The sequence below is a fragment of the Salmo trutta genome, chromosome 35 (assembly GCF_901001165.1).
Source record: "Salmo trutta chromosome 35, fSalTru1.1, whole genome shotgun sequence".
Lineage (NCBI taxonomy): Eukaryota > Metazoa > Chordata > Actinopteri > Salmoniformes > Salmonidae > Salmo > Salmo trutta.
The window spans coordinates 30865047-30880598 of NC_042991.1; the positions used below are offsets into that span (position 1 = coordinate 30865047).

The 15552-nt window shown below is 40.5% G+C and overlaps 1 protein-coding gene across 1 annotated transcript in view; it reads left to right on the forward strand.

The window, feature by feature from the left end:
- LOC115175059 (glutamate receptor ionotropic, kainate 2) overlaps positions 1–15552 on the forward strand; it is a 150494-nt gene that overhangs the window by 101954 nt on the left and 32988 nt on the right. The window contains exons 11-13 of the mRNA XM_029734217.1: positions 3131–3250; positions 3434–3520; positions 6525–6748. Coding sequence (XP_029590077.1) covers positions 3131–3250; positions 3434–3520; positions 6525–6748 — 431 coding nt within the window. The remainder of the gene's footprint in view (positions 1–3130; positions 3251–3433; positions 3521–6524; positions 6749–15552) is intronic.

Genomic DNA, 15552 nt, shown 5'->3' on the forward strand with positions numbered 1-15552 from the left:
ATCGATCAATAATGACAAACATCCTGGCATTGACAACTTAGATGGAAAGCTACTGAGGATGGTAGCTGACTCTATAGCCACTCCTATCTGTCATATCTTTAATCTGAGCCTAGAGGAAAGTCTTTGTCCTCAGGCCTGGAGGGAAGCCAAAGTCATTGCGCTACCCAAAAGTGGTAAAGCAGTCTTTACTGGTTCTAACAGTAGACCTATCAGCTTGCTGCTAGCTCTTAACAAACTTTTGGAGAAAATGGTGTTTGACCAAATATAATGCTATTTCTCTGTAAACAAATTAACAACAGATTTTCAACATGCTTATAGAGAAGGGCACTCAACATGAACTGCACTGACACTAACTACTGATGATTGGTTGAAAGAAATTGATAATAACACGATTGTGGGAGCTGTACTGTTAGATTTCAGTGCAGCCTTTGATATTATTGACCATAACCTGTCATTAAGAAAACGTATGTGTTATGGCTTTTCAACATCTGCCATATTGTGGATTCATATCTATCTATCTAAAAGAACTATCTAAAAGGGTTTTCTTTAATGGAAGCTTCTCTAATGTCAAACATGTAAAGTGAGGTGTACCGCAGGGCAGCTCTCTAGGTAAAAAACTGGCATGGGGAGAGGTCTTTCTGTAAAGAGATGCTCTGCTTTTTTGACACCACACTCCAAAAAGCAAGTCCTGCAGGCTCTAGTTTTATCTTATCTTGATAATTGTTGAGGCGTGTGGTCGAGTGTTGCAAGGAAAGACCTAGTTAAGCTGCAGCCGGCCCAGAACAGAGTGGCACGTCTTACTCTTTATTGTAATCAGAGGACTAATATGAATACTATGCATGTCTAAGAGTTGAGGAGAGACTGACTGCATCACTTCTTCTTTTTCTAAGAAACATTAATGTGTTGAAAATCCCAAATTGTTTGCATAGTGAACTTACACACAGCTCTGAGATACACACTTACCCCACCAGACATGCCACCAGGGGTCTTTTCACAGTCCCCAAAATCCAGAACAAATGCAAGAAAGTATACAGTTCCATCTCATATTGCTCAAATGAACAACAAACCTGGTTTCAAAAACCAGATAAAGCAACACCTTATGGGACAATGCCTCTCCCCTATTTGACCTAGATAGTTTGTATGTATTGATATGTAGGCTACGTGTGCCTTTTTTAAATGGATGTAGTTCTGTCCTTGAGCTGTTCTTGTCTATTAATGTTCTGTATTACAGTGGCAAGAACAAGAATGTGAACCCTTTAGAATTATCTGGATTTCTGCATAGATTTCACATCAAATTTGATCTGAACTTCATAAAAGTCACAAAAATAGACAAACAGTGTGCTTTAACTAATATCACACACATTATTGTAGGTTTCTTGTCTATATTGAATACATAATTTCAACATTCACAGTGTAGCTTGGAAAAAGTATGTGAACCCCTAGGCTAATGACTTCTCCAAAAGCTAATTGGAGTCAGGAGTCAACTAACCTGGAGTCGAATCAATGAGACAAGATTGGAGATTTTGGTTAGAGCTGCCCTGCCCCATAAAAAACACTCACAAAATGTGAGTTTGCTATTCACAAGAAGCATTGCCTGATGTGAACCATACCTCGAACAAAAGAGATCTCAAAAGACCTAAGATTAAGAATTGTTGCCTTGAATAAATTCTGGAAAAGATTACAAAAGTATCTCTAAAAGTCAGTCCATGGTAAGACAAATTGTCTATAAATGGAGAAATTTCAGCACTGTTGCTGAAATTGGCCGTCTTCCATAGATAACTGCAAGAGCACAGTGCAGAATGCTCAATAAGGTTAAGAAGAATCCTAGAGTGTCAGCTAAAGACTTACAAAAATCTCTGGAAGATGCTAACATCTCTGTTGACGAGTCTACAATACGTAAAACACTAAACAAAAATGGCGTTCATGGGAGGACATCATGGAAGAAGCCACTGCTGTCCAAAAAAAACATTGCTGCAAGTCTGAAGTTTGCAAAAGAGCACCTGGATGTTCCACAGTGCTAATGGCAAAATATTCTGTGGACAGATGAAACTGAAGTTGTGTTGTTTGGAAGGAACACACAACACTATGTGTGGAGAAAAAAAGGCACAGCTCACCAACATCAAAACCTCATCTCAACTGTAAACTATGGTTGAGGGAGCATCATGGTTTGGGGCTGCTTTGCTGCCTCAGGGCCTGGACAGCTTGCTATCATCGACGGAAAAATGAATTCCCAAGTTTATCAAGACATTTTGCAGGAGAATGTAAGGCTATCTGTCTGCCAATTGAAGCTCAACAGAAGATAGGTGATGCAACAGAACAACATTCCAAAACACAGAAGTAAATCAACAACAGAATGGCTTGAAAATAGGCCTTCTGGAGAGGCCCAGTCAGTCCTGACCTCAAGCCGATTGAGATGCTGTGGCATGACCTCAAGAGAGCAGTTCACACAAGACATCCCAAGAATATTACTGAACTGAAAGAGTTTTGTAAAGAGAAACGGTAAAAAAAATCCTCCTGACCGTTGTGCAGGTCTGATCCTCAACTACAGAAAACATTATTATTTTTTTTTCTACTGTATTATTGACTGTATGTTGTTTACTCCATGTGTAACTCTGTGTTGTTGTATGTTGTCGAACTGCTTTGCTTTATCTTGGCCAGGTCGCAATTGTAAATGAGAACTTGTTCTCAACTTAAAGGTGAAATAAATAAAATAAAAATTTGGTTGAGGTTATTTTTTGCCAAAGGAGGGTCAACCTGTTTTTAAATCCAAGGGTTCACATACTTTTTCCAACCTGCACTGTGAATGTTTACACAGTGTGTTCAGTAAAGACTTGGAAAATTATAATTGTTTGTGTGTTATTAGTTTAAGCAGACTGTGTTTGTCTATTGTTGTGACTTAGATGAAGATCAGATAAAATTTTATGACAAATTTTGGCAGAAATTCAGGTAATTCTAAAGGGTTCACATACTTTTTCTTACCACTGTATGTCATGTTTCATGTTTTGTGTGGATCCCAGGAAGAGAAGCTGTTCCTTTCTCAACAACTACTTTTGTCTTTTGCCCCCTCTCGGCCTCTCGGCCTCTCTCTCCTTTCTTCTTCTCCTTCCACCCCCCCATGTTTCCTTAACAGGTGGAGCCCTACGTGATGTTCAAGAAGTCAGACAAGCCGCTGTACGGCAACGACCGCTTCGAAGGCTACTGCATCGACCTTCTCCGCGAGCTCTCAGCGATCCTGGGCTTCCGCTATGAGGTCAGTGGCTTCCCATGTGTCTCAGTTGGCGTAGTATGGTGCTTGTAACACCAGAGTTCTGGGATCAATCACGATGCTATGAAAATTAATGTGTGTACTACTACAAGTTTCTAGCAAATTACATATATTGTTATTGTTAATATTAATAGCTTTTGTTGTTGTCATTCTTATTCTCATTAATAGGTGCGCCTGGTGGAGGACGGGAAGTACGGGGCGCTGGAGGAGAGCACGGGCCAGTGGAACGGCATGGTCAGGGAGCTCATGGACCATGTGAGTAGGGGGAGGAGAAGTGGACTATTGTCATGGTTACCATAGTGGTTATTGGTGGGTTGTCGTGTTGATGAGGATACGATTGGTTGGATAATGGATACAATGGAGATTCATGGTCTTCAGATAGGTTCAGAGGTTATGTCTATAATGTAGCTTCATGGTCTTCAGATAGGTTCAGAGGTTATGTCTATAATGGAGTTTCATGGTCTTCAGATAGGTTCAGAGGTTATGTCTATAATGGAGTTTCATGGTTGACCCTGAGGACCTGCATATATGCGCTACAAATGGAGCCCAAATTGAGCTTGTTTCTCAATATTAGTACCTGGGTTGGATTGATGACAAGTTGTCCTTCGTAACACATATTGAAAATCTGACTAAGAAGCTAAGATCCAAGATTATTTTTATATATTGAAATAAATCATGACTCAGTATTGAAAATAGGAGAAAGATTGTTCAAACAACATTTCTCCCTGTATTTAATTTTGGTTATATTGTTTACATGCTGTTTTGAAACCCTTGGACGCAGTCTACCATTCCACAGTACATTTTATCACAGGGGACAATGTTAGGACTCATCATTGTAGTCTGTATAAAATGTGGGATGGACCTCTCTCTCTGTAAGAAGAGAGCTGCATTCTCTTTAATTTATTTCCAAAGCAATCTGACAGAGACTCCCTCCATATGTAACGTCATTAATTAAATTAAGAATCATAAGTTATCTAAACCCGTTCTCAGAAATGTATAGCACTAAAAGCTATTAATTGTGTCCCTTCCGTCTCCACAGATTTGGGGAAATCTGCCTTTAGTTTTTTTGCCCCTAATTTGTGGAACAATCGCAGAGTTCACTGCAGTTAGATGTGCTGCTGTCACTCAGGCAGTTTACATTACTGATTGACGACTTTTATGTAGTTGAATGTGATTGCTTTTATTAAATATGTTTATTTTGGTTGATTGTGTCCTGAATTATATTGTTTTATACACATATATGTGTATGTTTTATTTAGAGGTCGACCAATTATGCTTTTTCAACGCTGATACCGATGCCGATTCTTGGACGACCAAAAAAAGCCGATACCGATTAATCGGACAATTTTTATATATATATTTGTAATAATGACAATTACAACAATACTGCATGAACACTTTTATTTCAACTTAATATAATACAGAAATAAAAATCAATTTAGTCTCAAATAAATAATGAAACATGTTCAATTTGGTTTAAATAATGCAAAAACAAAGTGCTTGAGAAGAAAGTAAAAGTGCAATATGTGCCATGTAAGAAAGCTAACGTTTAAGTTCCTTGCTCAGAACATGGGAACATATGAAAGCAGGTGGTTCCTTTTAACATGAGTCTTCAATATTCCCAGGTAAGAAGTTTTAGGTTGTAGTTATTATAGGAATTATAGGACTATTTCTCTCTATACCATTTGTATTTCATATACCTTTGACTACTGGATGTTCTTATAGGCACTTTAGCATTGCCAGCCTAATCTGGGGAGTTGATAGGCTTGAAGTCATAAACAGCGCTGTGCTTCAAGCATTGCGAAGAGCTGCTGGCAAACGCAGGGAAATTGCTGTTTGAATGAATGCTTACGAGCCTGCTGCTGCCTACCACCGCTCAGTCAGACTGCTCTATCAAATATCAAATCATAGACTTAATTATAATATAATAAACACACAGAAATACGAGCCTTAAGTCATTAATATGGTCGAATCCGGAAACTATCATTTAAAAAACAAAACGTTTATTCTTTCAGTGAAATACAGAACCGTTTCGTATTTTATCGAATGGGTGGCATCCATAAGTCTAAATATTGCTGTTACATTGCACAACCTTCAATGTTATGTCATAATTATGTAAAATACTGGCAAATTAATTACGGTCTTTGTTAGGAAGAAATGGTCTTCACACAGTTTGCAACGAGCCAGGCGGCCCAAACTGCTGCATATACCCTGACTCTGCTTGCACAGAACGCAAGAGAAGTGACACAATTTCCCTCATTAATATTGCCTGCTAACATGAATTTATTTTAACTAAATATGCAGGTTAAAAAAATATATACTTGTGTATTGATTTTAAGAAAGGCATTGATGTTTATGGTTAGGTACATTGGTGCAACGACAGTGCTTTTTTCACGAATGCGCTTGTTAAATCATCACCCGTTTGGCGAAGTAGACTGTGATTCGATGATAAATTAACATGCACCGCATTGATTATTGGCAACGCAGGACAAGCTAGTAAAACTAGTAATATCATCAACCATGTGTAGTTAACTAGTGATTATGTTAAGATTGATTGTTTTTTATAAGTTTAATGCTAGCTAGCAACTTACCTTGGCTCCATGCTGCACTTGCGTAACAGGTGGTCATCAGCCTGCCACACAGTCTCCTCATGGATTGCAACGTAATCAGACATAATCGGCATCCAAAAATGCTGATAACCGATTGTTATGAAATCTTGAAATCGGCCACGCCGATTAATCGGTCGACCTCTAGTTTCATTATTCTGTTTTTATTGTAATGTATACAGGGCTCTCTTGTAAAATAGATTTTTAATCTCAGTGTGACTCCCAGTTTAAAAAAAAGGTTAAATAAAAATAAATAAATAAATTGTCTTCAGATAGGTTCAGAGGTTATATCTACAGTATAATGGGGTCTGTTTTGGGTGGTGCACAAATTATAATAGGGACGCTTTTCAGTTCTTTAACTTCCCAGTTCCCACCAACTACATTACACCTTTATTTAGCAAGGTAAGTTATATTTCAAATATAATAACCTAGTTTAAAGGCCCGCCCTGACTTTTCCCTTGTCTATCTCAGCTCTTTTAATGTGATACCCCCCCCCCCCCTCTGTTTTAATGTAATTGGTGCAAATGTGGTGAACCAGCCTGGCCCCAGATCTGTTTGATGTCTTGTCCTATAGCCAGTGTCACGTCAAACATGTTGTCAAGATGGCACAAACAGATCTGGGTCCAGGCAATCTTCCCCATCTCTCTTCGCAGAAAGCAGACCTAGCGGTAGCTCCGTTGGCCATCACCTACGTGAGGGAGAAGGTCATCGACTTCTCCAAGCCCTTCATGACCCTGGGGATAAGTATCCTCTACCGCAAGCCCAACGGAACCAACCCGGGCGTCTTCTCCTTCCTCAACCCCCTCTCACCCGATATCTGGATGTATATTCTGCTGGCTTACTTGGGTGTCAGTTGTGTGCTGTTTGTCATAGCCAGGTAACATGCCATCCCTCACCCCTCGCTTTCACAAACCAGACAGTGGCTTTTCTCTGCAACTCATGATACTAGAACAAGTCCAGAATGTGGAGTTATTCTACCTCTAAAATTGAAACTCTATGCCTTAAAGGAAAGCTTTTACAGTGAAGTGTGACAGTCTGACAGACTGTGTATATGCCCTTAAGCTCATGTAAAGATATCTTATGTAAAGTACTGTGGACATGCCCTGGCTTGTCTCCAGACTGAGGAAAATATGAAACAATCAGTGTGAGGCCTTGTCTGACCTTTGGTTATATATTGGTTTGCTCAGTGTTAGGCCTTGAATACAGTATGTTTATTTAGCTATTATAAGTGTAGTAGTATCTTAGTGGGCAAAACTAGTTGCAATGACATAATTATGAAGTAATATTGTATGCTGGTTGTAAAATAATGTTTTACACCCTTTTCACAACCAGAAAAATACGTCTTTAGATGGTTGTAATCTGGTTATCTGCATACAGAAAACCAGTTTACACACAGTATATGGTGTTATTGGGAAGTCCCATTACAACTGTCGGCCGCTGGGTAGTAGAATTCCCCTGACCGAAGCATTGCTACGTAATCCTATGTAGAAAAGTGTTAACTAACCCCAGAACTCTGGGGTGCCAGCTGTTATGTGTTCTTTGGTTTGACCCCAAGAGTTTTGTGGTTAATGCACTTATTCCAAATGTTACTGGCATTATGATCAGCTGAGAGGAAGGCAACAACTGTCACCTAAGTTGGTTCAGAATATGCACTTATTTTATTGCAATCTTTTTCGAACGTTTGTTGGGTAAGTTTCTCTATATTTTCAATGTAGCCTTTTCATGGTCCTACGTTTACACAGTGAAATGAACCCAGATATAGCTGCAAGCATGTTTGTGTGTTTCTACATGATGTGTGTATGACATTGTGCGTATTATAACAAATCCACTTCCTTGAACTGTGTGCCAACATAATGGAAATGGTTTGGTGAACCACGCTGCTCTCCTGATGAATAACCTTGCCTGAAACGTGAAGACATGGTCTTAGGAGGCTTTAGCTCAGCAGGCAATGGCGATTCGGGAAACCTGGGTTTGAACCCAGTAAATCGCACCAATATTGCCTCTATACCATTGTGTTCATTATCAGATAACTCATTCTATGTCTTCCATGGGGGTGTTGACGTGTAATAGCTCAAAGCCTGCTATATGCTATTTTCCCCCAGGCGTCACCTTGCTGAGCTGAGCTCTCTCATAATTGAAGTATTGACCACTCAACAAACAGATTGGTTGATTGAGTCCCTTTATGTCCAGGATATTGTTTTCTTTAATCCCCTACAAATAGATCTCTAACGAGTTAAAAGCTAATTGACCCACATCCAAAGGACTAAAAGGAAGGATATTCCTACGCTCTACAACATTTTATTTTTATTCAGTTCCTAACGAAATGTAGTTCTTTAACTGCTCTTCCTTTATTGAGAAAGAAACACAGTTGAAATTCCCTCAGACGGTGTTCACAACCATAGAAAACCTACGTATTGAGTCGTGAAAGATATTTCAGAGAGCTCGGACAATGCATGGGCCACCATACACAATAAGGTCCCTGTCATTACATGTACATATGGAGTTGTTCCTCATTCTGGCTAACACTCTAGATAAGCACCAATCACAGTGTCAGGCTCTTTCCTTCACACAACACACACACACAGGCATGCATGCACTCAAACACATTCTCTCACACACACATATACACACATGCACAGACACACAAACACACACACACCTACACACACCTCTCCTCAGATGCCCTGAGACAAGAAGGGAAACAGATCTATAAAGCCGGCTAGAGTGATTGAGTCCAGCAGACAGCTAATAGGAGGGTGCCTGATGAGTTTTTGTGGCTGTGGATAGGAGGAGAGAAGATGAGAGGACAGGAGGATGGGAGGAGAGGAGGATGAGAGGAGAGGAGAAGGAGGAGAGGAGGAGGAGAGGAGAGAAGGATGAGAGGAGGAGTCCTTTTGTTATTCTGTGTGAGACTTTGCATGTCCCCTGTCTGCGCTCTGTCTGTGTGTCTGTGTATGCCATCTGTGTGTGTGTGCATGTACGCGTACGTGAGTGTGTATGTCTGTGTGTGAGTGTGCATGTGTGTGTGTGTGCGCAGGGTGACACTTCTCTCCTGCGGGAATCAGTGTGCAGAACACAACCCAGAGGAATACAGGAGTGGAACGCACAGCAAAACCTCTCTCTCTCACACACACACACACACACACACAATGCGTTTCACACTGTCACACAATGTCACAAACCACATGATGGGACATTGAACGGTGGCGCACGGTCGCCAGCGGTTACAAGGAGACGGAGCTCATTGACATTCTGGCCTGTCAGGCGGTCGGATGGGGCTGGCAGGAAGTTTAATGGCCCACAATTCATCATGTTTGTGGAATAAACGTCCCTTTATCACAGAGAACCATAAACACTAAGCAAAGTCATACTGATGAAATGTGGTTACAGTTTACAGTGGGATGTAGTGGTAAACACAAAGGTTGGTAAATGCACAACAACGCTAACTTTATTTTATAAATGACAATGTGTGTAAAACAGCATTTACCCTCTGCTATATCCCTGGTGCTATTCATGTGAGAAGTATACACTGAGTGTACAAAACATTAAGAATACCTTCCTAATATTGATTTGCTCCTGCTTTGGTCCTCAGAACAGCTTCAAATCATCAGGGAATGGACTCTACAAGATGTTGAAAGCATTCCACAGGGATGCTGGCCCATGTTGACTCTAATGCTTCTCACAGTTGTGTCAAGTTGGCTGGATGTCCTTTGAGTGGTGGACCATTCTTGATAACTGTTGAGCGTGAAAAACCCAGCAGCTTTGCAATTCTTGACACTCAAACCGGTGCGCCTGGCACCTAATACCATATCCCATTCAGAAGCACTTACACTCCCATTCAAAAGTTTGGGGTCACTTAGAAATAACCTGGTTTTTGAAAGAAAATCACATTTTCTTGTCCATTAAAATAAAATAAAATTTATCAGAAATACAGTGTAGACATTGTTAATGTTGTAAATGACTATTGTAGCTGGAAACGGATGATTTTTTAATGGAATATCTACATAGGCGTACAGAGGCCCATTATCAGCAACCATCATTCCTGTGTTCCAATGGCACGTTGTGTTAGCTAATCCAAGTTTATCATTTAAAAAGCCTAATTGATCATTATAAAACCTGTTTGCAATTATGTTAGCACAGCTGAAAACTGTTGTCCTGATTAAAGAAGCAATAACACTGGCCTTCTTTAGACTAGTTGAGTATCTGGAGCATCAGCATTTGTGGGTTCGATTACAGGCTCAAAATGGCCAGAAACAAAGACCTTTCTTCTGAAACTTGTCAGTCTATTCTTGTTCTAGGAAATGAAGACTATTCCATGCAATAAATTGCCAAGAAACTGAAGATTCAAAATGTGTGGAGTACTTTTGGATGTCAGGGAAAATGTATGGAGTAAAAAGTACAGTGTTTTCGTTAGGAATGTAGTGAAGTAAAATTGTCAAAAATAGAAATAGTGAAGTACAAGTACCCACAAAAAACTACTTAAGTAGTACTTTAAAGTATTTTTACTTAAGTACTTCACATCACTGCGTATTGGATGTTGTATAGGTGATCAGACATGCCCATATTAGGCAACTCCACTAGCACAAACTTAATCAGGTCCTGATGCCTAATGCTAACCCAATCCCACTCTCCGGTCCTGATGCCTAATGCTAACCCAATCCCACTCTCAGGTCCTGATGCCTAATGCTAATCCAATCCCACTCTCAGGTCCTGATGCCTAATGCTAACCCACTCCCACTCTCAGGTCCTGATGCCTAATGCTAATCCAATCCCACTCTCAGGTCCTGATGCCTAATGCTAACCCAATCACACTCTCAGGTCCTGATGCCTAATGCTAACCCAATCCCACTCTCAGGTCCTGATGCCTAATGCTAACCCAATCACACTCTCAGGTCCTGATGCCTAATGCTAATCCAATCCCACTCTCAGGTCCTGATGCCTAATGCTAACCCAATCACACTCTCAGGTCCTGATGCCTAATGCTAACCCACTCCCACTCTCAGGTCCTGATGCCTAATGCTAACCCAATCCCACTCTCAGGTCCTGATGCCTAATGCTAACCCAATCCCACTCTCAGGTCCTGATGCCAAATGCTAATCCAATCCCACTCTCAGGTCCTGATGCCTAATGCTAATCCAATCCCACTCTCAGGTCCTGATGCCTAATGCTAACCCACTCCCACTCTCAGGTCCTGATGCCTAATGCTAACCCAATCCCACTCTCAGGTCCTGATGCCTAATTCTAACCCAATCACACTCTCAGGTTCTGATGCCTAATGCTAATCCAATCACACCACTAATTTGATGCCACTCTCACTTAATAAGCTTTTACTGCAGTGGGCTAAATCAGGGTCACAGAATGTTTCTTGGTAGACTTAAACAAATCGAATTTCAACCAAAAGTATACATCTCACACACATGGCTATGGGCTTAAACAAAGAAGATACATATACCATGGCAGATATAGAGTTGAAATGTATTACGTTTTGAGTTTGCATCCCAATATTACACTTCATATAAAGAACAGAAGACTGAAATATAACAAAACCGTTTGACATTGAAACACCTGACTTTCTACGTATAAAAAAGGTGTATTAATTATGAAATGATTAAAAGTATTAATAACATTACACCCATGAAGCCACTATGTCATTTGACTGCAGTTAAGGGCTACCATAATAAAGGAGGAACATCCCAAGGGAGTGAGGGAGTCTGGTGGCATCAGGAAGGAGAGGGAGAGTCGATGAATCTCAATGAGCTCCATAGATGATCAGGGATGGGGACGTAATCTCCAGTGACAGTGTTATTCCACTCCATCGATCGGGCCTCACAATAAACTGAAGGTATTTGAATACGTCAATATGTTGATCTAAGGGAAAGGGGAAATTATTTGTGTTTGGTCTCCAGTGGAGAATAGGAATCTAAGGCCATAATAAAAGATTGTAAGAGCGTCAATTGTTTCAGTTGCCTACAATAACACGATTTAAAAAAATAATTGGGCAGTATTGTGTTCGAGACCACCTAACGCGAGATCGATTCAAGGCCAAAACCGGAGCAAATCGAGTCCGAGCCAAGACCAAGACTTGGGGGGGAGGGGGAGGCGAGACTGAGACAAGACCAAGACTGGAGGGAGGGCGAGACCGAGTCAAGACCGAGACTAAGTCAAGACCAAGACCAGAAAAAAGCGAGTCCAATTTAAGACCATGATTGTAATTTTGTCAAATCACCACATAATAAGATTTCAAAATGTCCGGTATTTCTGTGTTCATATTTCAGAACAACATATGGATTCTTTAGACATTCAGAATAGTGAATAAATGCATGCTGAGGTAAAATAGAGCCACTCTACAAATGATTACTAACCCAAACACAGTGGGGAACAATTGGCCTATGCCTTCAGAGAAGGGCTAAGGATTTATAAAATAATGATTATAATAATCTAATAATAATGATAAATATATTATTTTATTATATTTGATGATGTTCTGATTTAATCTCTTAAGTATTTATTGGAAAGGAAAGGATTAACACTGAAGAGAAAAAAATATCCAATCAGGATTTTTTTTCCTGGTCTCTGGGGAGATAAAGCTACAGTAGCATCTGCCACTCAACTATATTAGGGCAACATTTTGGAGTGGCAGTGGAATCAACCAATCACATTTTGACTTAATGAGTGGGACCGTTTTTACAAAAATGTATGGAAACTGCCTTCTTGAAGGCTAATAGCGAGCAGTAGTTTTCCCACGGTCTAGCTAGCTAGCTTTTGTGTCCGGCTAGTTTGCAGCGGCTGCAGCAGGTGTTATCAAAGAGGATGTTTTTGCTAATTTGTTAGCTTCTCCCTTATCAAAGATAAATTTCAACAAGAAGTTAAGTTTCAAATGATCATCATCTGGGGAGTGGAACTGTGGTTTTTATTGCAGCACGCTTGCTGTTGTTAGCCATGTCTTTGAAAATAAATTATGCGTGTGAAACATTGTTCCATTTAAAGTGGAACTGACAGCATTTTAGCAACATGAAATGTTATTAAAATCTATTCATATACACCCCCAGAAAGAATATGACATAAAAAATAAAAAAATTGACAAGCACTACTAATATAATGGGGCTTCACCATGTTTCATCGAAATGTACAGCTGTGTGTCATCTGCATAGCAGTGAAAGTTAACATTATGTTTCCGAATCTCCAAGAGGTACATTTTACATTTACATTTTAGTCATTTATTAGACGCTCTTATCCAGAGCGACTTACAGTAGTGAGTGCATACATTTCATACATTTTTTTTCTTTTCGTACTGGTAAATATATAGTGAAAAAAATAGTGGTCCTAAAAAATAGTGGTCCTAAAACGGAACCTTGAGGAACACCGAAATTTACAGTTGATTTGTCAGAGGACAAACCATCCACAGAGACAAACTGATATCTTTCCGACAGATAAGATCTAAACCAGGCCAGAACTTGTCCGTGTAGACCAATTTGCGTTTCCAATCTCTCCAAAAGAATTTGGTTTTCGATGGTATCAAAAGCAGCACTAAGGTCTATGAGCATGAGGACAGATGCAGAGCCTTGGTCTGGCGCCACTAAAAGGTAATTTACCACCTTCACAAGTGCAGTCTCAGTGCTATGATGGGGTCTAAAACCAGACTGAACCGTTTCGTATACATTGTTTGTCTTCAGGAAGGCAGTGAGTTGTTGAGCAACAGCTTTTTCTACATTTTTTGAGAGGAATGGGAGACTCGATATAGGCCGATAGTTTTTTATATTTTCTGGGTTAAGGTTTGGCTTTTTCAAGAGAGGCTTTATTACTGCCACTTTTAGTGAGTTTGGTACACATCTGGTGGATAGAGAGCTGTTTATTATGTTCAACATAGGAGGGCCAAGCACAGGAAGCAGCACGTTCAGTAGTTTAGTTGGAATAGGGTCCAGTATGCAGCTTGAAGGTTTAGAGGCCATGATTATTTTCATCATTGTGTCAAGAGATATAGTACTAAAACACATGAGTGTCTCCCTTGATCCTAGGTCCTGGCAGACTCAGGACCTAGGTTGTCGTGAGTCCTTGTGTAGACTCAGGACAACGGAGTTTTGGAGGAATACGCAGATTTAAAGAGGAGTCCGTAATTTGCTTTCTAATGATCATGAAGTTCATGAATTTATCACAAGTGAAAGCCATCCTCTCTTGAGGAATGCTGCTTTTTAGTTAGCTTTGCGACAGTATCAAAAATACATTTTGGATTGTTCTTATTTTCCTCAATTAAGTTGGAAAAATAGGATGATCGAGCAGCAGTGAGGGCTCTTTGAAACTGCACAGTACTGTCTTTCCAAGCTAGTCGGAAGACTTCCAGTTTGGTGTGGCGCCATTTCTGTTCCAATTTTCTGGAAGCTTGCTTCAGAGCTTGGATATTTTCTGTATCCCAGAGAGCTAGTTTCTTATGACAAATGTTTTTGGTTTTTAGGGGTGCGCAAGGTTAAATTGAGGTTCCTCAGTTAGGTGGTTAACTGATTTTTTGTACTCTGACGTCCTTGGGTAGGTGGAGGGAGTCTGGAAGGGCATCTAGGAATCTTTGGGTTGTCCGAGAATTTATAGCACGACTTTTGATGATCCTTGGTTAGGGTCTGAGCAGATTATTTGTTGCGATTGCAAACGTAATAAAATTGGGGTCCGATAGTCCAGGATTATGAGGAAAAACATTAAGATCCACAACATTTATATTCCACGGGACAAAACTAGGTCCAGAGTATGACTGTGGCAGTGAGTAGGTCTGGAGACATGCTGGACAAAACCCACTGAGTCGATGATGGCTCCGAAAGCCTTTTGGAGTGGGTCTGTGGACTTTTCCATGTGAATGTTAAAGTCACCAAAAATTTGAATATTATCTGCCATGACTACAAGGTCCGATAGGAATTCAGGGAACTGTAAACAGTAGCTATAAAAAGTGATTGAGTAGGCTGCATAGATTTCATGACTAGAAGCTTAAAAGACAATAGCGTCGGGGGTTTTTTGTAAATTGAAATTTGCTATCATAAATGTTAGCAACACCTCCGCCTTTGCGGGATGCGCGGGGGATATGGTCACTAGTGTAACCAGGAGGTGAGGCCTCATTTAACACAGTAAATTCATCAGGCTTAACCATGTTTCAGTCAGGCCAATCACATCAAGATTATGATCAGTGATTAGTTCATTAACTATAACTGCCTTGGAAGTGAGGGATCTAACATTAAGTAGTGCTATTTTGAGATGTGAGGTATCACAATCTCTTTCAATAATGGCAGGAATGGAGGAGGTCTTTATTCCAGTGAGATTGCTAAGAACACCGCCATGTTTAGTTTTGCCCAACCTAGGTCGAGGCACAGACACGGTCTGTGGCGATGGGGATAGCTGAGCTGACTACACTGACTGTGCTAGTGGCAGACTCCACTAAGCTGGCAGGCTGGCTAACAGCCTGCTGCCTGGCCTGCACCCTATCTTATTGTGGAGCTAGGGGAGTTAGAGCCTTGTCTATGTTCGTAGATAAGATGAGAGCACCCCTCCAGCTAGGATGGAGTCCGTCACTCCTCACCAGGCCAGGCTTGGTCCTGTTTGTGGGTGAGTCCCAGAAAGAGGGCCAATTATCTACAAATTCTATCTTTTGGGAGGGGCAGAAAACTGTTTTCAAGTTTTGAGACTGCTGTAGAGCTCAGCACTCCC